The 26,464-nt window shown below is 41.7% G+C and overlaps 1 protein-coding gene across 1 annotated transcript; it reads right to left on the bottom strand.

Moving 5' to 3' along the window:
- Positions 1 to 105: 105 nt before the first annotated feature.
- On the bottom strand, positions 106 to 24,638 carry pcsk2 (proprotein convertase subtilisin/kexin type 2). The gene is made up of 13 exons (XM_028423180.1): positions 24,433 to 24,638; positions 22,130 to 22,781; positions 20,427 to 20,531; positions 16,391 to 16,504; positions 15,873 to 15,981; positions 15,370 to 15,407; positions 11,299 to 11,375; positions 10,319 to 10,407; positions 9,747 to 9,922; positions 7,586 to 7,801; positions 6,312 to 6,412; positions 4,923 to 5,150; positions 106 to 1,098 (listed from the first exon to the last, which is right to left on the bottom strand). Exons 2-13 carry the CDS (start codon positions 22,313 to 22,315, stop codon positions 609 to 611), a joined length of 1,929 nt encoding a protein of 642 aa, XP_028278981.1. The 5' UTR covers positions 22,316 to 22,781; positions 24,433 to 24,638; the 3' UTR covers positions 106 to 608.
- Positions 24,639 to 26,464: the final 1,826 nt, after the last annotated feature.

Below are 26,464 nucleotides of genomic sequence, written 5' to 3'. Positions count from 1 at the left end.
TATGTTTCAAATCATTCCAGTGCTTTAATAAACAGCTGAATAGATTTATTATAGTATATGTCAAAGATTATGAAATATGAATTGATGACCACAGGCTGTAAAATGAATTACACATTCCTTTCCTTGTTTATATAAACAGTGCATGTCACAAAAATATAACAAAAAGAAATATCACTGCTCTGTTTGCAAGATATTAAACTTTAAATAGAATGACACAGAAAATCATTTACAGTCACAAACTGTACAACAGTTGGCAGAAGTGAGGTGCAGGAAGGTAAAGCAAGAAAGAGTGGCTTATATTTGGTTTATGTACAGTTCTGTAGAGTGTAAAAATTCTGGTGATTTAATTTGATTTCTCTATGTTCAACACATTATTGAAAGTTACACTGTTATCATGATTGGATTACAAGAAACATTCATTGAAGGGGACTAAATTGAAACACTTGATAAAAGCAGATAGAGGAGAGGAAGAGTGGTAGACAAAGGGGGAGGGCAACAAGAGACGCAGAAGAACCGAGGAGATGCAGTGAGATTTGGAGAAGGACAGAGTGAGACTGTAGAGAGGGAGAACGATAAGAGAAAAAGCTGGCAACATGCAGATGGGACTTTTAGTTGTTTTTACTCAGCAAGCTCTTCAGACTTCTCTCTACAGCCTCATCCAGCTCCTCCTCCAGCTCCTCCTTTTTGGACATGGCCAGTTTGGACTGATAATCACGCACTATCTGGTCTATGTAAGGGGCACTTTGTGTTCCGTGCAGCATGAGAGTCCACTCCTTCAGGACCCCCCGCTGTGGCTCCTCACCCTGAAAGCCCACCTCTAACACCCAGGTCCCGCGTGGGTCCTCGCCCCAGGTGTGGGTGGTCATGAAGGGCCACTTGTCGAAGCCCACCTTGGAGTCATCGTCGCGGGGCCTGCGGCTCAACAGTATGGACTTTGTACCCATGGGTGAGGTCATGTTGATGTTGAGGTCTCCACGACGGCTGGCATTCACTGTGACTACCGCCTGAACGTGCTCCAGGTAACGGACAAAGTTGTCCTTCCCCTGACAGGCTTCGGTGTTGATGGCCAGCACCAGCTTGTTGCCAGACTGGATTTTACTGTGGAAGGAGAGGCAGAATGAAGAAAATAAAACTGCATCTCTGACTAAAAAAAAGTAAAATATCAGTAAAACAGTGACACAGACATCCCTGTGGCAAAGAGCGGGAACAACCATTACTTTCTTCCTGCCTTTCTTGTTCCAGTAAATGCAGCACTTGACCTATTTTTCCCTATAGAAGCCTGACAAAAAATAAGGCCTCTTTTGGAGCTCTCTCATCTTTCAAAAGCCACCAGCAGTGATGACTGTCATTCCTGCTGGCTCTACTGTGTGATTTTTCTCTAGGGAGGTGAATAAAATACTCTTAACAGCATACAGCTAATTTTGTATTTGGCGCCACACACAATTATTAAACATGTTTTACTTGTAATGATGTGAAAACATCACAAATTCCACACACACACAACATAGATTCTGCACCTGGAAAATTCACCTGCTCAAAAAAATTGTGTGAGAATAAAAAGATCTTTTTGACACTTTGATGTCAAAAGGAAACAGACTCTTAACCTTATGAACATAAACACTTGATCATTTTATACTGAACATTTGTGAATAAACATGTTTTTTTTTTTTTTACCAAAATCCTATTGAAGGAGGAGTAGCGAGTCATTTGAAGTGACACCAGTGCTCCTTTGTGGGATTAATTAAACAATGAATCTTTGTTTTAATTACTGAAACAAACAAAAGCAGTGGAACAGTTGGATCCTTAAAATATATATCTAATAGTCTGACCTATTGTCACATGTGACAACAACTTTGGTTAATAAATTGTCAATCAAACAGTATGTTAACCCTAAGCAAAAGAAACATTTTACACAATTGTACTGTGTAAAATAGTGTTAGAACTTACATGTTTTATTCTGAACCAATGCTGAATTCTACACCATTTTAATACATGAAAGGATTTTCTTTATTATAATGGATTTGTTCAGAACAGAGTCTTAAAAGGCTGGTCTTGATATTGTTGTTGTCTTTTGGTTCAGGACACACACTGGTTTTTCATGACTTTAGGTGATGGAAAGACAGAAAACAGCAGGGGCACGGGTGTTGGCCAAAGGCTGTGAAGAGGCTTAATAACATTATTAGAGGCTGAGGCCGCATCACAGGCGTTGGGAAATAGGGCGCGGTAGCGGTAAAGAGAAGGCAACAAAGACATGACACCGTAGCACTGTGAGAGAGACGTGTGGAACAGCACTCAGTTTGAAAAATGATTAATGGAGCAGTATGCTGAGCACAGCAAGGTGAGTGCAGTGTGTGCTGCTAAGGGCTGATGAAGTGAATTACTATTCCCAGAATAACAGAACATTTCATAGTGGGGTGTCGCACACTGAGTACACCCAATACTGAACAATTGGACATAAACAAATACAGAGAATCGGTCATAGTCATCATCATCATGAGAAACTGAATCTTAAGTAAATCTTAGAATATTCTGTATATTTTTGTTCCAAGTTAGTGTTTATACACTACTCATTCAACTGTAGCCCACCAGGCTTTTGAGCAGTTGTCTCTCCTCAAGAAATCACTGAGATTAGTTCATTCAACTATAAAACTTTCATATTTGTCATAATGTATACTCTGAAATACTACTTTTGTCAACTACTTTAGGTGTGCATGGCTGGAAGTATAAACAGATCTATAAGAGCCAACATGTCTTAAAAAAAGAAAAATACTGCATGGTTCGTAATAGATAGACAAGGTTGGAACATCACTGGTCACCATTTTTTGGCTGGAAGTCCCTGCCTTCATGAACATGCAGAGATGCGGCTCACATAGTCTGTTTCTAAGGACTGAAATATTGACATCATGTTTTCCCGGTGAGGGCAAGCTGGTGAGAGTCTGTGTAGATTTTACTTTTGCCACCCAAAAAGGATATTGCATGCAGCAGTTGCATCGTTCCCATCAGATAATATGCACGAGTAATTACAGCAGTCGGTCATAGAGCGGGAAGAGGGCTGCCTCTGAAGGGAGGACCGATGGAGATTAAAAACAACCTCGGTGCACAGTGGGGCACTGTGTGCCAGCTCCACTGATAATTAGAAGTTCTCCTCCAGCTAAGTAAGCTGCAGCCAGCCAGAGCAGCTATCAGATCAGTGCTGAGCAGTGTGTTTGTGAGCTGGGCTATGTTGGTGTTTATTGCTTGTCTCGGGTGATACACTATCATCAGAGGTGGGCTTGTTGTAATTATAGCTCTACCACAATAGAGGCAGCAGAAGCCCTGCAGTGCTGCTGTGGAAACAGTGAAGTGATGAAAAATATGACACAGCGAGCGTTGCAGCTTTTAACACACAGCTCAAAAATAGCCCATAAAAGAGAGATGCTACTGTTGGTGTTCCTCACCAATAACACAACCTTCCTGGGCAATAATTTAAGCTGATGCACCTGTTCCCAATAGAACTCTAATATAATCAGGGATGGCAAAGTCTCACTCTGTGCACGAGGGGGGATCCTTTTCTTTTTTATTATTTGCATGTGATGTCCTAAGAGATTGTTTCTTTTTTTTAATCTGGCTCTGCACTCAGGGGAGGAACAGACACACCACACGCAGGCACACTTTAACACCATGCTGTCGTGACTGCATCGTCTGTGGAGCACTGATTAGAGACAAAAATAAGGAATTGGGGGTGTGCACGGCGGCAAGAAATATACACAGGCAGAATGCATTCAGTCTGCTTTTTTATCTTCATCCACACACTGCTGCTTTCACAATAGACATTGAAGCACCGGGGCGTAGGTCACACATGTCTACACAAATGCACACATCTACCTGGTATCCCTTCCTAGCTGTCAGTCAGTAAGACGGTGTTTCCAGGGCATGCTGAGCTGGGCCATTTATGGTGCTCTAATTGGAGTGAATAAGAGGGGTAGCCACAGGAAACCACCAGGCATCACACACTCGAGCTCAAAGCCTCAGGATATGACAGATGAATGCATAACAGAGGCCTTGTCACGTGAGCAGGGGGAGACAGGGGAAAGGGAGCAAGACGAGGTTGGAGAGGAAATGAGAGGATGACAGGGATGGAAGGACAGAGAGGGGAGGAAACAAAAGTGGGTCTGCAGATGGATGAGATGTGGGGAGGGTGATGCAAGGGGAGATACTGTACTGACATGGGGAGGATAAGATAAGAGGAAGGACGCCTTAACTAGAACAGCGTCTGTGAGATGAGGGCTGAGACGGTTTTTTTTGTTTGTTTGTTTTTTTTTTAATATTACAGAGCATCAGCCAGGCTGAGGTTTCACCAAAATGGCTCTGATAGATGGAGCAAACATCCATCCTAACATGTCAGAAATGTGTATCGCTTCACTCGATATGGTCATGGCTTTGCCCGCTCCCTCATGGTGTTCTGCCTTCGTGTTTCTATCCTGTTCACCCTCATTGCGTCTCTCAGCTACATGTTGTGTCACCGATCCAGCTCATGACATGCCCTCTCTCTGCCCTCTCTGCAGCTCATACTTTATCTATAGCATTGGCATACATGAACATGTGAACATGTTTATGCATGAAGAAAGTCATACAAATTTAATAAATAAAATCATTCAGGATTTTAGAAAATGTAGTAACTTCAACCCCAAATATCAAATGTTATTAGAAATCTAATAAACCCTCAGACAGAGCAACTAATCTAAATATTGCAGGGTTATAAAATAGACACTCCCATTGCAGATGATTTATTAAATTAAACCACACTGAGATTACCCAGTAATTAGATGAGTGTGTCTCTTGCTCTCAGCAGGGTTTTCCTTTCAATATCGTGGAACGGACAGTGTGTAATGTGCTGCATGGTATAAAAAAAAATAAATAAAAATAGCAGAAATGTGACTCACTGGGGGTCCTGAATGGATCCAGCTACGCAGTGGAAACGCTCAGGCACGGTCTTCCATTCCTTAGCCATTTTCACCATGCCCCCAGCATCCAGCACACCATAGCCAAACAGGTGGTTGAACTCGAGGCCCACCCCATTTCTCCTCCACTGGTGGACTTCGTCGTGAAGCTGGTTCCTCTTGGAGGTCAGGACTGACAGGTGCTGCATGTCTCTCCATGTCAGGTTAGGGCTGGAAGGGGCAGGAGGAATGAAAGATGGAAGGATAGTGTTGTAGGTTAATAATGTAAACCTTTAATGTTTAGTTACCGATAGTTTACAGGTCCCGATTCATGATTTTTGAATCAGTTAAAAGCTTTGAATTGTATAAACATAGTGTGTGCTTTGAGGCAGATGGTTGTCATTGTCTGCGTCTCCCTCTATTATCTTGACTGTGTGTGGTGATGGCTTTGTTCTGGCTGACTCACTGACTCCTGCTGCTGCATGGTTCAAGTGTGTTTGGGCAGTAAAAAGGCTTGTGGGTTATTTGCTGCCGGACAGGTTGAGCATCCGCTCCTCCCAACAACAACATCATTACTGTGTGTACAGAGCAAACACTGTTTCTTTACACAGATCCACTCGCCGGTGTCAGTTAATGGCAAGAGAGCCCCTTAATGTGAGAAATGGAGCATCTGAGACAAAGTGAAGGCGCTCCTCCTGGATTTGAGACTTTAATTCTCCAGGTTTCAGATTTGTGTGGGTGGGTTTACTTAAGTGGTTTGGTTTCAATTATTTTTGAATCCACAAGGAATAATCTGATTTTATTTCACAAGGATTATAAAATAAACGTGTACCACAGCCTTAATATGACATGATTAACTGTAAATATAAACAAATTAATTTTGATATATTAACCACTAACCAATGAGATGGCACGATTTTCAGTTTGCTGAGATGATGAAAAGCTGCAGCCAGTTTCATCACCCAGAACAGGGAATGCAGCAATAAATAAAACCGCTTAACAACAAATAAACAGTGTTTTTTAGCCTTTGTACAGAAATATAGAGAGCTCTGGTGTGAGACGGTGAGCCCGTGGCTGGGACTTGAAAAGTGAAGAAATGATTTGTGTCTTTTCAGTTCAGACACATACACAGAAGGTTAAGGACAGCATCAGAGCACAGAGGATTGACTGAGGAAGCCAAAGAAATTGTTACAACATAAAAGCTCAACGTTGCACTTAGCAGCTCATAACTGAGTTGCATTAAAACAAATTAAAGATTGCCATCCAACTCACGCTTTACTTACAAAAGACGAATGGAATGAGATAACCCTATAATGTTTTACAAAGGCAGTCCATCTAAAATCAATGATCACAATGGTTACAGTTGTGTGGAATTGGCTATAGAGTGCATACTTAGCCTCAAGAGCCAGAGCAAAGACTCCTGCTGCTTCTGGAGCTGCTGCTGATGTTCCAGAGTGACGCAGGGTGCAGTTCCCATACAGATCTGTGGTGGCCTGAAATAAGCAGATCACAGGAAAAACAGATTAAACTTGTATTCCCACATTTGAAGTAAGCCTCATCTAATGTCCATCCATCCATCATCCATTAACCCCCTTTGTCCTGCAGTGCAGGGTCATGGGGGGCTGGAGCCTATCCCAGCTAACTACGGGTGAGAGGCGGGGTACACCCTGGACAGGTCTCCAGTCCCCTTTTAATGTCTCCAGCTTAATTCATATTAATAGTATGCAAACTTAAAATATATGATTCCTATTATAGCCTTACATTTTAATGATAATGATTACCGCCTTAGTCATGAACACAGAGAGCTCAATTTGTAGTCCAAAATCAATAATACCTGTTTGAGCTAAATGGTAAACAACACTGATAGGTGTACATTGGCTGAGCTGATGAGACTCACACACACACACACACCAACGTGAATGTTTATATTTTCTAAATAAACATTTATTTATTTAATTCCGTGCTTAATTAGAAATGATAACAGATTTACTGCAATTAAAGGAGAACCCCCCTGGGGGAGACCCATGGCTTTGTCAACAGCCAAATATGATTTGCATAATCACTCAAACGCTGCAGCCTCTCTATAACTCCATTCACAAGCATGTTAGAGAATGTTCATCTGTATTTTCAACCTGCGCATGTTTACATATAAGAGCATTCATTACATTAACATGAGCCATCCAGGCCAGCCACTTATCCTGAATAACAGGAGGCTTTCAAGCTCCAGCTATGTCCTATTATTTCTTAAGGGTTTGCCCACTGATGGCACACGTCTATAAGTGTTTGAATTACAGGTCCTACTCTTTTCTTCCCTGTCTTTCAAAAACACATACAATAAAAACCCTTTTCCACATCTTCTATGCTGCCAGCCTGAACAGTGTACGACTGCTCTGAGCATGTACAGCTACATGAGGCATCTAGACGTCCAGATAGGAATCAGGTCAGCCTGTCTGAACCTCCATTTTTAAGAACCAGCCAGCAATTACAGCATAAAAGCGTCTCAGGTTTTATCTCCTTAAAAGCCTTAGATATACTGCTTCCTGGGTGAATGAGCTATATCCTTGAAAGACAAATAAATACTGAGTCATCCTTGGATGATAAAAAAAGACCAAGGACTATCAAAAACATGTTTTCAATTATGAGAACATATATATAAACAAACTCACAACGCCAGCCTCTGGGTTCCTCTTGCGTCCGTTGCTGAATGTGGATGCCAGGGTGGAGGAGCAGCTCTCGTCATAGAGGGCAGTGCGTCCATCGTTGATAGCGGAGTTGATGGAGATTGTCCACATGCTCGAGGCATAACCATCACAGTTGCAGTCGTCATAGCTACCACCATCTCCTGATGCCCACACGTAGATGCTGCCTTTGCCTCCGCGCCCCTAAAACGACATCATCATTCCAGTCGAGTGAAAATAATGTCACACGTCTGCTTGTAGGTAAAACGAGGCCTGAGAATGTGGCTTGAACCTGACTGTAATTACACAGCGTGTGCTGTTTTACTTATAGTCTTTATATCACTTACAGTAATAATTGGGCTGTGCTGTACATTTCCGAATTGCTCACTGACTACAATCCATTCAGCCCTCTCTTGTCACCAGGTGGTGTTTTTCTAATAGTTCCTGGAATCATTTCTTTTTGTCAATTCGGCCCTGCTCTATGGAACAAAATGCGTAATCACACACTGCCTAATGAGATCTGTCACAACTGTGCTCACATTAAAAAGAAAGCTGAAAAAATGTTCATGCTCATAATAAGCTATGAGATGTGTATGTATTGGGTTTCGTACTGATGAAACAAAAAAAAAAGAAAAAGAAAATACCTCTGTTGTTTTGAAGGTATCGATCGGAGAGAAAACCCACACAGCAATTCGTGCAGGACATATTTTACTCTTGGCAACCACATCACTGTGCAGATGGCAGCCTGCATCTACCCATGACAACTTGCCCTTGTTTGAGACAGTGTGACTGGATGATGCCATCCACCTCGGTTGAGCTGTATAACGTGGTGGTGAATACAGGCAGCCATCAGAGCAGTGATACGACAGAAAATAGACTCGACATGTTTTTTTCCTCAAAGGTCATGAAGCGCCACAAGCTGAACATGATCTGTTTTAATGGATGAAAGGAATATTTCCCAGCAAGTAAACAGACATCAGTAGCTGCGACAGGATTCTAACTTTTTATGTTTTCCTTTGTACCTCAAATCTGCAGTGGTACACAACGCCTTCTGTAAAATCAACCAGTAAAATGCCATGTCAGAGCGCCTTGAAACATAAATCAACTGTCTGTGGCTCCACGCAGAGAGCATCCTCTTCACCAAATGCTGCACCTGTTTCTACAAAAGGCTGCCTGTTTCCCTACAGAACAAAGGATCAAGTGGAGGAGGAGTGGCATGTCCTTCCCTTCACGATGCTTATTTATGTCTCCCTATTTGAATTGCAAAAATTAGGTCTGAGCATCATTGAGCTTACCTACTGTATGTGCTTTATAGGCCTTCTCTCTCCTGTACAATCCAAACAAAGTGCTTTCATGTCAAGCATCCATCAAAGACACACTGTCGTATGCAGCTGTAAATATGACATTGTGTGCTTCTTAATTTTTCATTTTAAGCACAGTGCAGATTATTCCGTTCAGCCTACACAGTGGCCTGTATAAGTGATCATTAGAACCTAAGTGGCAGCTTGATTAGTTGTGTTTACGTGATCAGAGATTACAGTGAGATTCGCTCGTACTCGTCGTAGACATCAGGGTCAATCTAGACCAGCCCACACCTGCCTGTACACAATGATTAATCAAGCCAGTAATCGGCAGTGACACTGTTAGCATGGCAACTCTGTGTGTGTGTGTGTGGTTATGAGTGTGTCCAAGAAGACTGCCCTTTTACCGGAGGTCATACATTTAAGCCCTTGTTGTCAAGCCTTGAAGAGTTTTCACCTTTCTTAAGTGTCCTTGAGCAGGACAAAGAACACAAAAGGCTCTAAAACTGCACTGACCTTGTGTGCAAGTATGATTAATTCATCAGAAAATACTCTTGAAGTAATTGCAGAATGAACCTAAGCAGTGTCACACAGAGATGCAGCTGGATCCACCTGCTGAATCCTAACCAAGACTCATTAAGTGCCAGTGATGTTTGTTTCAAGGAAACTTGGCAGACTCTGCAAAGCTGCTGGGTGAGAAGTGATGTAAATCTTTTAGATAACCCGACACGGAATAAACAACCTCAGTGCTACCTTAAACCTACAACTCGGTGGAAGTAAATTCCCCTTATGCAACACCTCCTAATTACTGTGAAATTCTCAGCACAGCAGGTATGATGCTGCTTTACCTTGTTGACGCCATCAGCCATAGCCTGCAAGGTGAGCTCTCGGGGGCCGTCTACAGTCTTGCCATCATCAGTCGGCCCCCAGCTGGCGCTATAGATATCAATAACCTGGGGCATGTGGCTGATGGATGATGCCTCAATGATGTCAGTCATGAAGGGCTGGTCGAGCATCCGGATACCTACAAAAGAACCATGTTGGTTTATGTTTTTTCTCCTGCTGTAAGGGTGATGGAAGTGTCTATAGTAAACCTTAAGGTGAGCCACAACAGACAAACTGTCAATACTCATTTTCTTATTTCTTCTGTGTTACTCATAGAGCACATTTCATCAAAAATCAATATGAAGCAGAAACATACAGCTGTGTATAAATGGTGCTGTCCTGTCTGACCTCTTTAGTTAATTTTCAGATCATTTAACCTTCAGCAGTTCATTCTTCACATATTTCATCTTTCCACGAGTGAATCGCCCTCATTGCACTTCTGATCCTTTCATTATCAGAGCTGTTATTTAACATGGCTATTTTCTTATTGTCATTCCTCACACCGTTCCAACTGCAGCTTTAGTGTGACACACACCTGCCACCTTGGAGTTGTAGGCGACACCCACACCGCAGATGTTGTTGTTGGCTGCTGCAGAAACCTCTCCGGCACATCGTGTGCCGTGACTGATGACAGCAAGAAAGCCAGAGACAATATTCAAGAGGATTTGCATGAATTTTCATACATAGCAAAGATTTCACACATCAAATGTCAGTGCTAGTGTTGACTTTGTGTCCGACTTGAACAAGGACATTGATAACAGGATGGACATGGTTTTGAAGCCATAAATCATCTAAAATGAAGATAAACACTATAATTCTGTCATTTGAAAAACATTTGCTTTCAGTCCATTTCTCCATTATTTATGTGGGTGTGTTTGCACATATGAGTATGTGTTCACTGTGTGATGCATCTCTCCATCTCTTTACTCCCCATAGGGACACTGCAGAGTCAACCCCTCTTTCCCAGCATGCTTTGCTGCAGACAGGCAGCTATTTATATCAACCAGCTGATTAGCCAGCGTGTTGGCCCGACAGTCAGCAACTGCCACCAAATAGTCCCTTCTCACACATAAGACACCGTCTCAGCAAATGGAGGCGCAGCGGAGGAGGAGGAAGACTATGTTTCTGTGTGCCTGTGCTCGACATGTGTTATAGTGGCAGTGGATCACCTAGTGTGATTGGGAGATGGGAGACAGATAAGGTGTTATCGGACAGAAGGTCACCACTGTGAACACTCCTCCATGAGAAGACACTAGACTTGTCCCAGTCCTCCTTTATCTACTTTATCTCCTCTGAGCGAGCCGGTAAAAATAGCCACTTCTATTGTCTTGTGTTGGACAGCAGCTCTGTTTATACTGCACCATTATGTCTTAATGGAACTATGTGGAGAGAAAATCAATAGAGGAGAGCTGCCAGACTCCAGTGTAAGCACAAACATGGACACATGTGCACACAGAGACACACACACGCTGGGTATGTGTATACATAAACAGGGGTTGTCTGGGTGAGCTTTACCTGTTGAACCAGTCATCTGTGTAGCGTGGAAATGGGAACGGGTCATTGCTGCTGAAGTCATAGCTGGCATCGGCATTCTGAAAGGACCAAATGGACGCATTTACAAAAAAAAACAACAACATCCAGGCAGAAAAAACAACAAGCAGAGAGGAGCATTTCATGGTGAAGTGCTGACCTTATCACAGTCTGTTCTGTCATCTGGATGTACCAGCTGTGGGTGATTTTAAAATCGACCAAAACATAGCTCGCTAGAGTGGAACACAAGCACTGTTCAAATGAATAGAATGGTATTGTGGAAAATATGCTTGATCACTTTTTGATGTAATAAATAGTAGTTAGATGGGGAGCAGGAGTCATTATCATGAAGATGAGATACAGGGGAAAGAATCCAATCTCACAACAACATGCACAAAAGCCGTGTTAGCTGAACATAGGCTTTAAGATATACTTGTATTGTAGTGTATTCTGTTCTTTAGCCTATAGCAGCTACAGAGGAAGTGTTTGACTTTTGCACTGTGCTGCTGTTAATTACTTTCAAATGCGGTTTGGTTAGGTCTGAGAACAAAAACTACAGGGACAGGTTTGGGTAAACATCACAGTTGCCATAGAAACAAGTCTGCCCCAATGAAGATGTGATTGACTAACTGAGAAGGAACGACAACAATGGTAACACAGCTTGGCATCTGTTTGACCAAGTGTATGTGACAAAGTTTTTATATTTTTCCACAAAGGCTATACGTTTACATGAGAGTGCTGACAAGTCATGACAATCAAACAGTCAAATTAAATCACTCGTTGATTGGTGTTTTTTTTATTTGTATTCATTTCATTTAAGCATGTTTCTAATGTAGGAACTTAAAACACACTTTTATAGATGCAGTGTGATTTAAAAAAATATAATGAAAACAAAGAACCTGAAATCTGTTTGATTGGATCACGTCTCCATGAGCACATGTGAGATTATTTGCATTACTTTTAATTCCTTGTGTGTGTGTACTCCATCCTTGAACACAGCATGAACAAATGCTTAGAAAACAAACAACAGTACAACAAGCTACTGCCTCCAAACACTCAAATGACCAAAATAAATCACGGCTGTCAGAAATATATATTTAATTGGAGGACATTGGTTTTAAATAGCAGCTCAGTCTATACACATCTATGTGAACAGCTTCGTGCAATACTTAACTACAAATCTTTACTCTGCAGCACTGGAATAATGTGTGGTCACAGTGGGGATTTCAAGCTGAGAAAATAATGGCCCAATCACTGCCAGCATTTAATTCCACATGGCCAAAAGTAATAAGATAAGAAACAGCAACGGAAAAGCCGGAGAAAACAAGACACGAGAGACACACATCTGCCAGAAACACAATAATACAGTCAACATAATTATCATGATAGCCATGTCTGGAGGATACACACACATGCAGAAACACACAGTAGGATTGTGCAGACATGCTTTGAGAAAGTCTCACTCTTACTGCTTTTGCTGTGACACAGTCTGAAATCCCATTCAGGCTATTGCAGACCGCTGTAATGTCTCCTTTACTCATCACTCATGTCACTTCTATCTGTTTTGCTCTGTGTACCCAGTAAGAGGTGTTTTTGTGCGGTCATGAGCACGGAGAAGCCATATTTATTATCCATGGACCTAAACACATCATATCATTCCCGGAGGCTGTTTCCTGACAGCTCTGCTGGCTGGCATTTAAAGGAGATGACTCAGTCAGCAACAAAGGGAGAAGGCAAATGACAAAAGCTTCCTGACCCACTGGAGAAACACTGTAATTATCTCGATGTGAAGCAGGTAACAGGAGGAAACTAGAAATGCTCCTAGCGACTAGGGTTGCATGCTGAAGAGTCTATGCAGGCAGGTTCATACCTCTGTAAGTGTTTAAATGGAGAGGGTGACAAACAGAAAGGTAAATGCCATCTAAACTTTTTCTTTCTTCTTTATTCCTCCCTCTCAGTAAGGCTCATAAATTCGAGGCAGATTATAAATTTGGCTTTAAGATGACCTGATTGCGAACAGAACATCTGTGAAGGAAGAACACGTCACTCCCAAACTGGCTTCTGCGCTAACGTCAGAGGCGGGAGTGTGTTTTTTTTTCCCCTTTTTTTCATTAAATAAAGTGAAAAGTGCTGAGATCTGATAATAAATAACATTGAGACATGTCCATGAATCACTTGCTGTGCTTCTCAAACTCATATCTCCTGCTATCAATCAGACTCCACTCTTCCTCCGGTATCCTGTGAACAGCCAGGGCCATGATAATGGATTGTGCCAAGCTTCAGCCAGCTGACCTTTCCTCAGCAACCTCTTGGCTGTACACCATCCCCAGAGCGAACAGTGCTTAAGAGAGCAATGACTCAAACTTGCTCAAGTGAGGCCAGTGTGCTCAACGGTAACGGTCAGACCATGGGTCACTGCTTTGATGTGGCCGACAGTTTGTGAAAAGCAACAAGAAAATTTCTTGCATTTAATTTATTTATACTTTGATAATTTAATAAAACACCTCTACCCATTAAAATGGCAACATATGTATGAAGCTTACGATAGTTCTTATCGTTTCAGATGTGTAGCACTGCACACGGACAAAACCTACTTATGTATCCAAGTCAGTGCCATTAATCATGTTACCATGGCCGACTTGGTGCTGATAACGTAATCTAATAATCTAGGAGCGCTGATGCAGGATTTCTCAATGTGACACCGCATCAAAGTCACAACGAAGTTGAAGAAAGTGTTATTTCATAGCACTGTTTGGAGGAAAACTGTATCTGAAAAAGGTCACCCATTGATCCATGCTGCCATTACTTAAAAATCCTCTAAATACTGTAAGAGCAAGGAACAACACAAGTATTGATCAGGCGCAGGCAGGCATGAAGGTGAAAAGGAACAACACGAAATATTACATCACTTATTCTAGAATGCTCAGAGATGTATTTATTTATGCAAAATTTATTATAACTGTTGCCATCTGCCGATAAATGTGCCATGAAATTGAACTACTGCATTAGAAAATTCTCATTTCAGGAGACACGCTGTCTCACAATTAATTCGCCATATCAAAATGGATCTTATGAGCTGTTACAGCATGATGATGACACCGAATGACAAATCTTAAAACAAAAAAAAAAACAATCCTATCACATAATCGTTTGGTTGATCCACAGCAAAAGCCAAAAGATGTGATGGAACAAAAATCATTTTTTAAAAATGTTTTTCTTTTATTCAGCTGATAGTGGGAGGTCTTTGTGGGTCCGCAAAACACCATGACAACAGTAACAAAACAGGATTACATACACAGCGTCGATCTCTCACACACACGCTCTAACACACACACACACACTTTAGATCTACGCACAGCATGATCTATCAATCCAGTGGAGCATGCTCCTGCATCACCACAGCTGAGGCTAAGTGTTATTTTTGGGCCATGGCTCATCTCTGTTCACAGGCAAGGAACATGCAAGGACAGGAAGAGTACAGAGACAGAAAAAAAATATAATGCCAACTCTTCTAAAACTTGTTATAAAATTCAGGGTGCACTGCTTGATAGGACACGTCATACAAAACAACACTGACAACTGTTTTTCAGATGCTTGCCTCTCTAAATCTCATGATGTAACGAGTGGAATTAAACGCATGCAGTGACGGAACTGTGACTCACAAAACTCCCAACGTTACATCGAATCAAACTAAACCTTTTGCAATCTATTTAGCCATGCTTCTTGTCCTTTAAGGTTTTATCAGTATTCTGGAGATAGAGCATCACATTATGCAGCGCCAACTACGCTGGCATTATCTCTGCTTGTGACAGATCGGCCTGCCATTGTGCCTGCCACAGTGCAGTGTGCATTAACATTAAACAGCTTGGCTGGCCGTCTGCCTGTCTCTGCGTCCTCCAGGAATACAAGGAGACTCAGCAGCCATGGAAAAGCAAACTTGGAAAGCACCTGTCACTGCCACATGAAGCTCGTGAAATCTACCACCTGAACCACTGCTTCACTTATTAACAGCACTTCAAAGAAATGAAGGAAAATGTGAAACTTAATAACACTCACATAATTCGATGCCAGGTCTGGATGCAGATAGTCGATACCTGAAATGTGATTTTGACATTAATCAATGATGTAATTAGACATGAAAGGCAGTACATAACAGAGACTAAGAGGACTTCTTCAAATGTTTACTGCTGCTATTACACCGCAGTTTCACATTTTGGTGGAACTCGCCTCTGGTGGGTCATAGAAAATGGAGATTGTCAGAGCAAAGCTAAGACAATTGCACAGGCTGGAAAGCCACCAAAGTCACCAGATTTAAAATAGCAATACTAAGATTTAATTTCTCTGATTGTACTCTAAACTATAAAATATTATTGAATTTTTACAGTGACAGTTTTGGAAAATGAAAAGTCAGCAGCTGGGGTTTTGTTACTATATATTGTTTTGCTAATTAAACTGATATGGACAAATTAATTCATTTATTTATTGTGATGGATATGCACAAGGATAATTAAATGCCCACAGACAGGCCTCAAGGGTACATACAGGATCTTCATACTCACCGTCATCCATGATTGCGATGGTAACTCCTTTGCCTGTGTAGCCCAGTTGCCAAGCTTCAGCCACATTAAGATCTAGCCCAGGGGTCCCATCTGCCTGGCCTGTGTTTATCTAATCATTTAGACAATATGGAGAACATCTATGAGTCACAGCACCCAGGTGAGCCACCATTAGAAAATTAGTCAACATGGAGAATATCTCCGTGTGCGGGAAGGGGGACAGATATGGACCGCATTGGGGGTAGAAGACGAATATTCATCTGAGATGTCAGATGAACGAAGGCAAGCCCGCCGTGGCGTAAAAGTCACCCTTGCCAGTTAGGGTAAACAGGAGGGGTGGAAACTAGGCAGTATGAATGCAGAAATGAGATTGCATGGTATTGGCCAAGCTAATTTAAAGATGAATAACAATGCTGATACAGAAGCAGAGGGGGATATGCCTGCAGTAATTAAGGTGGAAGACTGGGGTTTGGAGCTAAAGGTCAGGCAGTGTGCAGACAGCTAGCTAGCTGATTACTCACCAGATACCACTGTTTGGTGAATAGAGGGTCACTCATGTTGACTTCAATATCATTGATATTTCTGTAGCCCCGCTTCTGACGGCTAAAACCCTCTTGTTCAAAGACATTCTTCACCTGTGGAAGAAGGAAAAGGTCAATGTCAGTTTAAAGTCAACCGTGATCCCATTTTGTAAACCGAGCATACAAAGACCTGTGCTGGAAATAAAGGCAGAATTTCTTATGGCCATTAAGGGCGTGTTGCTCTACATACACATCTGTGCCATGAAGGTAGAACATCCTGTAAATCAAGGCAAGCCAATACAAGCTGCTACAGCTGGGACAAAGCGTCCAAACTCACCTCCTACATGGAGCTTGTTATTCCTTCTTCCCAGTATGCACACACAACAATTACACTCACATCTGCGTTTCTCTGAATCATCAAAGAAACCATGTTAACAGCTGTGTTTGGGACTACAAATAGTAAAGGCTGCCACGTCACCATTATCGAGCAGCAGAAGATAATGTGGGACAGAGCAAATAGATGATGGGGATAAATGACTTTTAGATGGAATTTAGGAGCTTGTTTAGCCAATAGCATCACAATGATTGGGTGCCTTTGACAGTGATGTTAATGTCTGCTATGTTTAGAAATCACACAGCAAACAGCTTCTCACTGCCTTCATCTCATTCATGTCAGTACAGTAGTTAGTAGTAGTAGCAGTCTATCAGTTCAGCCATGCTAATTGAAAAAATGTAAATTGGTTAAGAAGAGGGGTAAAATAGTATCAACATCAGAAATATGAAATAGTGGTTGGTTATTAAAGCATTTCAGCATTTCTATAACTAGTGCTGTTCTGTGGCTGGGTGACTATATTTCATATCTAACATGTGGAGGAAAGGGACTCATCACCATGGCACCCAAGAAAATGGCAGAGAAGCTTGCTGCAGATGGGTTTTAGAGGTTTGAGAGGTCCTGCTCAGGAGAAGCCCAGATTTGGTCTTCATAGCAGATAGCAAAATAGCTGATTAGCAGCAAAAGATAGCCAGCTATTCAGCCATCATGACTTTAACAGAATAAATGTTGGTGATTTGCATTTTTTCTCCCCTTTCTGTTTTCTTTGGCTGATTTGAACAGCTTATGTAAAAGAACACACTTCCTTTCTTTGCCCTTGTGGATCTGCCACTGCACATTTAGAAAAACCGTGGAGGTTAAGGAGAGGTAAAGTAGGGACACGTCACTTAATGTCTGGCAACAGCTAAACCAAGTGTACTGTGAAGCTCTCATTTTGAAATGTATTCTGCCTGTCACCAAGGCCTCCAGGAAAATCATTTCATTAATAGGTTTAGATCCTTTTTTTCCCCTCTCTCTGTGGGTGATTGTACGGGCATCCATAAAATTGTCAACACTATAAATAATCTATACCCTAAATGCCTCCTAATTTAAGCGATTATTTGATTCTACTGATATAAAAATATGTTCAGGGCTTCACAGCTACATTTTTGAAAATGGGTCCCTGGCTAAAATGTTCCTTCTACCCTTAGTAAATTCCCTCCAGTGTGACTCAGAGAAACAGGCATTGTCTAGTGTGTTTACCACCACAGATAAGAGAGGCGAGCAGCACTTAAGATGTCCTTCTAAAATGGCCAAAGCCTATTCATCCAGATCTCTCTTTTATGGTATACTTTAAGCAATTGGAGGCTCACACACCATAAATCAGTGACTCCTTTAGACGACAAAATTGAAACTACATTTGCATGTACATTTTCCTTCTTGTGTGATTTTGTAATAGTGAAAATAATTTGGAGTGTTGGCCATTTGTCATTATGTCATTTCATTCCCATTCAGAAGCACTTTGTACATTATCCCTACAGTTCCCCCTCCTAGCGTCTCCATCCATCATCAATTTATTCCATCACTTGGCAGGAGAGCTGGTATTTCCCCTGAGACAGCGTGTCATACTGCCCACTCACAACATCAAACAGTGCCCATGCACCGCCATCACTGTCTTCACTTGCCCACTGCCTGCTTGTAACGCTTCGGTTCACTTCAAAATCAAAGAGCTGTGCTGCAGCTTTCTCCTTGTCCTCATTTCCCTTCGTGCTCATGTCCTTTAGGGTCGGGGGACACCGTCCTTTCACAGCTTCATAATTTTATACTTTGCTTGCTCTTCTTACTGTAGCATTTATCTGTTTCAGTTATAAAAACACGAGAAGGAACCATGGGTGGGTGCATCAATGGGAGTGTGAATGCATGGATGTGTAAATGAACACATCTTAGAGGGACTTGAGATTTAATAGGACAAGACAGGACATGAGCACGTAAGCAAACAGAGGACTGGATGGAGGACTGAAAGATGACTGGAAGAGTCAGAAATGGGTCAACATGCTCCGATAATTGAGCACAAGAAAGAAAAGGGCTCCTGGGATACCATGCAGTTCTCTCATTGATGCTACTCCATTATGTTAGGCGAGTGTATAATGCCTCCTTTAAATTTAACAGATTACTGCCAAATGTGCCACTCCTTTTTTTTTTTGTAGCAAAAATGTGCAAATGCATCAAATTATTTCCTTTCTGGCCCCCTTCAGAATAACGGTTCATTGCACTACCTTGAAAAATGACAGAAAGACACTTCATATTGATAAACAGGCAGCATTAAATCAGACTACAGTTCACCGCGTGCATTCCAGAGATGCACAAAAATCGATAAACTGCAGTGTCACGCATGAGCATGTCAAACGTCTGATTAAAACCCTGCAGCATCTGGAATGTGGACCTGCACATGTCCACGCTGTCTCACTTCCATTAGCTGAATTAGCTCGGTGGAGTGGCTTGCATTTATTTTCATTAGCACCTCTCACAACTGCAATTAGAGAGGTTAGTTGATTGTCTGCAGCAGGACCTACACTTTCACCGCTTCCAACGGTGGACAAAGCAAAACACAACAGAGCAGCACACAAAGTTAAACCGGTGGATTTAGATGTGAGCTTGAAGATACAGCAGATCTAGTTCGGATTCAGATTTGAATAAAAACCGATGAAATCTGAATACTTTTTGTATTGTAGAAGTTTGTGACCTTCTTAAATCTAAATTATTTACAATTGTAACACCTGCTAAATAATCCATCGTATCATTATTATAAAGCAACAAAACGTATGAAGAAACCATTTGTCACTACAATAAAAAAAGAAATTGGATTGTGTGTCTCGGCACAGAGACAATAGAAAAATGTGACCAAAAAAAACACATTTAAAGCAACACTGACTAAAAGTAGGGAGGGTTTTAATAATTGATAAACTTGAGTTGCATGTCAGATTATTGACATCCCACAAGTATTTGAGATGTCCTGATGGCAAACACAGAATCACCTTTTTTATTCTCTGAAAAGACTCATAAAGAACCACAGATTATTGTAGATCTGCAGCTTTGTTATCAACTGCTGCAACTCTAAAACACCACACTGGTTGAGGACACCAATCAGTTTGATTAAATTAGTATAATTTATCATGTGAGGATTCGTCGGGTTCTTGTGGTTATCAAGTGGCTTTTGATGTGGTCTGCCCCATGAGAACATTGTGTACCTTTGGTGTTTTCTGCACATCCCATAAGGATCCCGACACACAAAGCCAGCGGCTGGGCTGATCGTTAGAGGCTTGCTGATTAAGCATGTTTTGAACTGGCTGGTTATAGAGCAGGAGAAGTGAAATCACAAGGATAAAAACAAAATGTATCTGTCTTATATAGGCAAAATGTGACCACAATATAGAAAATGGAGACCAATCAATCAGACCAGCCATAGTACTACCCACTAGAAGCAGAATATTGTACAGTGCAGAGTGTTAATTTTTTTGTCCGAGACACAAGTGGCCTCTGACAGTGCCACAGTCAAAGTTTGCCATCTGTGCTTTAATAATTCTCTTAGCTGCCCCATAGTGAAAGAACAGAATTCTACTAACGACTAATGTCAAACAAACTGCCATACAGCCATGCTACAGTAGGGACCTGTGCACAGGGATCACACGTTGTGTTTTCCTTTTGCATCTCTGCATGCACACTTACCCTTCTGTCTTTTTGGAGCCGCTGTCTGCTGCGAGCGCTGCGTTTGCTCCTCCTCTTTGATGTGTCCTGAGGATAGAAGTGAAAAAGCCCTTCCCCGATGGAAAGCTGGAGGGGGGAAAAGAACCAGAAGACATGAGAAGAAACACTAAATACAGTGGCAGCAATCAGCATGTGTGAATGGTAAATCAAAAAACAATACATCATAAATGAGGAAAAGGGACAGCAGGTCATGTTCCAGATGGGAACAAGGACATTGATTCCCTGGCTTTCACACAGGGTCTATTTTAAGGCACTGGAGAACAGTACTGGAATCAACCATAATAAATCACAAGGGCAGGGAAACAAGATGCATCATCCGGAGCTTTCCCTACAGCACTGTGCGCAGATTAAAGACCCCCTTATGCTTTAGTAACAGCCAGGGTGCAGGTCAATCCTCAAAATAAATACTTTCAGATGTGCCTGTCACATCTAATGTGAAAATGCAATTCTTTTGGAAGAATGATTATTATTCTTTCAGCCAGAAATAAACAAACGTTTGTGATGCAAATAACAAAAAAGCTGGGCTTCCACTGAATGCTGTCATTAAGCATTTCATAACAGTGTCATTTTTCTCTCTCTCTTTGGATACATATCTCATCTCATGTCCCACTTCTGTGCCCCAGTCTAGTTTATTAAGCAAAAAAATAATAAGAATTCAAACAAGGCAGACACCAATTAATGGCGCATATCCCATTAAGACAAATATAGCTGCAGATTATATAACCTGGTAGGCAGTATAGGCTATAGATGATGGAGATGAACTATAGTGCCTCCAAGAAAGTGAACAGGCAATCACAGAATGGTGATGCTGCACAACTAATCACCACACGGATATCACATTAGGGTGGACTGAAGCAAAACTGAGAAAATCCTCATTCAGAGCAGCTCAGGCAGTCCTGTGTTCAGTGCTACGCCTCACTGACTAAGGCTCCAGCCAATTTCACCCACACATTTATTTTGACATGTGACAAGGAACACATGCTGTCAGGGAATGATTTCCATTGGTCTTCCATGAATGGCTTGTTATCACTTTTTGGCATGTTGTGAGGCATCTTGCATTTGTCAAGCTAGTTAATAAGATGTATGTTCTCAGGTGGGTTAATGTCAGCTCTGTGTGGATGTGTATACAATGTGTATACAATGTGTAACCTGTGAGTGTGTTGCTCTACAAAACAAAAGAAAACAAAACAGGTCTTTTAACCAAAATACTCCTTCCAAATTATTATTTAATGGAATTCACAAAGATCTTGCTTCACAGGAGAAGACACTGCTGTTTAATTTTAAAGAGCACATCCTCATGGCTCCAGCATAGAACACTGAAATAGGATGCCTTTAACAATATAGGCCTAATTTAATTTGGCATGTGGTCAACCTCGTAACCAGGGCCTGTGTTGGAATGACGTCATCAAATTAAGAGGAAAAAATAAAGTAAAATGAAGTAATATCAAAAGAAAATCTCAAGAAGCTAATACAGCTACTGTCATTACAGTAAGTGTTATTTGGCACAATTCTGGGAAAGACGATTGAAACGTCGCCAAAGGCGCATCAATATGTGCTGTAAACATCTTTACTTGCACTGATACATTCTTTATGTATGATTGGTGTACTCAAGAGGTGAAATAAAAGCTTACACTGGTGAGGATTTTAAATCAGAGCATGCCTACCTTTCGGGCACTCTGGAACCCATGTTGTGTTGCAAGTTGGTGCGCCTCATCCTGTGCGTCCTCGTGCAACTGAACCAGAAGATGGTCCGTTAAGACTCCTTCTGCAGCCTGCGTCGCAAGCAGCAGCAGCGGGTTCAACAGCACAATAAATCCCACGGCTGTCCCATGTCGGGGAGATCCACGCATCGTGTCTGGGTTGTGTCAGCCCGCCTGTCTGCTTGCCTGCCTGCCTGCCTGCCTGCCCGTCGAACTGAGATCAGTGTGCGGGATGCTCCTCGTTAGAGATGGGAGGAGGAGGAAGAGGAGGAGGAGAAGGATGTAAAAAGGGGGCTCGAATCAAAGCTTTTGCGGGCGCATCTCGTCGCTGTCAGCTGATGAGACCACTTAAAGTTGAATGTTTCGCCGAGGTGCAGCTGCTCCTGGTCGTCTGCTTCGAGTGGGGTGGTTGTGTGTTGTGGACCAAACCTGCATCCTCAGCTATCTATCTCTCCTCCTCCTCTGTTCTGTAATTCATTTACCTTCCTCGCTCGGGTAGTTTCTGTGCGTGACGTTGTACCAATGGGCTCGGGCGGGTGTGTCCCGTTGTTTCCTCTCCCGGATGAGCTCAGGGACACTACAGAGCATTGGAGAATCCCCCCCATCATTCTCAGACCTGATAGGGAATACATTGATTAGTGGCTTGATACATCAGTGCACCAAATGTGGTGACCTTGTGAAATCTGTAGGTTGGCTTGTCATACATGCATCTGGGCAGGCTGAGCTTCCCTGTGCAGTGGAATGCAAGGACAGTCTCAGCAGGTCATTTGGATGTGAGACACAGACACAGAACCACTCTTGCAAAAGCTGCTCATTAAAGCTCCCCTGCCCTCCTCCTGATTCCCTGCTGTTATACAAGAAGGAGAATGTGATAAGAGTGCTGCTGTAGGAGTGATATAACAGTGACGTGCATTAGAGAGCAAAAGGTAGAAATGACGTGACTAATTTCCTCATACAAGACTCAAGGACCACAGCTTAGCGCTCACTGCTGTGCAGCTGGTATTTCAGTCCAGCCACGAGGACCTGACAGTGGTCACCTGTGCTTGGGCTTGAATAAATTTACCCCATGAGTCCCCTTTATTTAGAGGCTCATTTAAAAATCAGCAAGCTCTCCAATTACAGGAACTGTCAGGCAATCTTACACAAGTGGTGTTTTGTTTCTCTGACTCTGAACAATCATTTGTTGTTATTTATCCTGTTAGTAAGACAAAGACACAAACACCCATTTTGAAAAACAAGGGGTTTACTGACATTTACTCTGTAAGTATAAGGAGTCCAACGCCATCGTGTTTAACATTAACTATCACATAACAGTATCTGAAAGGTGCGGACACCAGGCAGAACAATAGCAAGTGGATCACAGAAGTCTGGAAAAATAATGAGGGTGGATTTTCTATAAGTGGATCCGCTTTACTAATCGCTGTTTCCATGCTCCCAGCAGACCTCCTCCCACACTCCTACCATTCTGCAGCCAAAAGATTATTCATTTAGCTTGGGTGAGCATAGTCAGAATCCTCCTCCTTTCTGTCAGTCCCCCAGTCCTGGTCACCAGCTGGACTGATTCATATACCTGTTTTGACTGCAGAAATGCATGTAAAGGAGAAACCCTCTTCATCATGTCTTAATAATCAGTAAGGAACTGAAAACTCCCCCCACGAAGATGTAACACCGGTGTCTGTAGTTTGCACTGAAAGTAACAGATTAGACATGCTGGCAAAGCTGGTTCCAACAGGCTCCAACAAGAATACAACACAATTAGAAGTGATCAAACAAATACAAGCAAAGTTAGAATCCATTGTTTTAGAACATAATTACACATCCTGGGTGTGTGTGGAAAAGGTCATCCTTTGAGTCATTTGTTTCTCAGTTGATCAAAACAGGGGTGCTGCCCCTTATGACATCATAATGTTACACTCAGATTATAGTTACTATGTAAATATTAGTCTGTCTATTGTTTTTACTAGAGGGGAGACCGATCACATTTTCAGGTATAAAATGTGTAACCATACATTAGATTACAGACTGAGGGTGAAGGCCAACATAACTATACAGCTGTTTTTGATGACAGCGAACCCTTATCAGCATACACAAATTGCTGAAAACATTGATAAATAAAAAACACATACAACACGCTGAAGATGCAGAGAGTACAAAATTGCATTGCATTGCAGGAAACATCCATTTTAAAAATCATCCAAAAATAAGGGTTTCAATAGGGCTCTTGCACCATTCGGTGCTCGGGCCCTAAAAAAAGGTTACCAACTCACCATGTGGTGGAGGCTCCTGGCCTGGGACATGGAGGGATACATTAAAGCCAGACCTTAACTAGATCTCTGGTCTTTGGTCTTCTCCTCATAAAGGCTTGGCTAATAGTCCAACAAGAAAAATGGACAAAATGACTGACATTAACAGCATATGAAGAAAACATGATCAAATCTTGCAGGTCCTGTTAGATCACATAATCTACTTGCGCACTAACTCTTCCCCTACCAAACATTTCATTGCTCACCCTCTTGAAAACTAAACCACGCCCCTTCCTTGTTGGAATGAGGCCCATGTGACAGGAATCAGGAAGTGCACATAAATAAAAGCATGGAGGTAACAAATGATTTAATCTAATAGACACACTGCATGTTTACACTGAGTGTTGTGGTAATGCCACAATATTAAGAGGGTAAGCCCCATGGCTGTGGATGTATGTGTGGTATCAGTATTATAGGAACTATATATAGCCAAACAACACATTTGAAACAGGAATCAAAATCATTTTAAAACTACAAACATATTCTAAGGACGCAACAGACTTATATAAAGTTTTTGAATAGAGATGTAATACATGACTTGATTAAATATATGGCTGTTCATTATGAACAGTTCTTTCTATATATTCTCAGCGTGTGGGTGGTTGCATTAGAAGTACAAAATATCCTTTGAAATCATAGAAACAGTTTTTTTTGCTCGCTTTTTTTTACTACTTTACTTTTTTTACTTGCTTTTTATGAAGCTGAATCTTTTTATCCATTCATTGTTATTGAAATATAAAATATCACTCGGTCTTACCAAAACATTGCTCTGATTGAACTGGTTTTTTAGACTGCTTCATAAATTAAATAGATTGTGAAATGATTATTTTCAAATTAATTTGAAGATAATATCATAGAGTTCGAGACAATGAGTTGAAAAGTTTCACCTTTGCTCATCTTTTTTGCGCTTTTATCTTAAAAAAAAACCTTATTGCACGCTGAAGATGCTACAGCACCTAATGCATATGGTCCTGTTTTGTTATGAGATCAAATAACTGTAAAATATTGGGTTAATTATTTATTTCAAGCTCCGTTGGCTTTGTGATACTCTATTAAAGCCTGGCTGTGCAGAGATGACATAACATAAGGGAGATGTTTGGACTCGTAGATGTGTATCTGTGGCAGTGTTGGAGGAGGAGCTGAGAAACACGGATCTTTAATTTTTCATATTTGCCCGAGGCTGAGAGGGATGCAGACTGCTTGTCAGAGTTTTGGCCAGAGCCACAGAGATTAGACCAGCAGCAGATAATCAAGCATACACACACACACACCAAAACACACCGACAAACCATGACATAGCCTTTTGCAGCCTTTGCCACCAACCTTTCAACCAAGAGAAAGGAGAGCTGATCTTTCACCTGCTGTGTGTTTCAAAGATCAAATACAAAAAAAACAGCAGACCAGTATTTATGATATGTGATGTTAATGAATACCGACACAAAGATACCAGTACTACAATAAATGCAGATCAGCAGTACAAGAGGGCATTACCTCTGCTTCCATCTCCATCATTCTGCAGATCTAACCATGGTGTGCAAATGAAGCTGTAGTTAGTGTGCTTGTTAGCTGGACCTGATTAGTGTATTGCAGCCTTCTTCTCTAACCTGGTTATATGGTGGACATCAAAGACAGAGAGCAAGCCTTTAAACTTGACAAACCTTGGGTAAACCTTCCAAGGAGGCATTAACATTTTACAGTTTTCTGCTCTATTACTGTCACAGAAATCTTGAGCCACACATAGAGAGGCACAGATAAAAAAAATGAGTTAAAGAAAAGAAGTCAAAGGCCTTTCTTATCCCTCACCGTGGCTGAGCTGTCATTTCAGAGGCAGTTTTCCACTTCTCCGTCAGTGCCAGGCCCGTGTTATGGGACGGGATGTCTCTGAGTGAGTGGAGGATTGTGGTTCCTATATCCGCATTGATTGCAGTGCGGATAGTGTCAGAAGCTTCTCATCTTGATGGTTTCTTTCATTCTGTCTCTGCCTATAACAAAGGCA

Source organism: Parambassis ranga, chromosome 15 (assembly GCF_900634625.1).
Source record: "Parambassis ranga chromosome 15, fParRan2.1, whole genome shotgun sequence".
Lineage (NCBI taxonomy): Eukaryota > Metazoa > Chordata > Actinopteri > Ambassidae > Parambassis > Parambassis ranga.
This window is presented reverse-complemented; position numbering and strand designations above follow the sequence as displayed.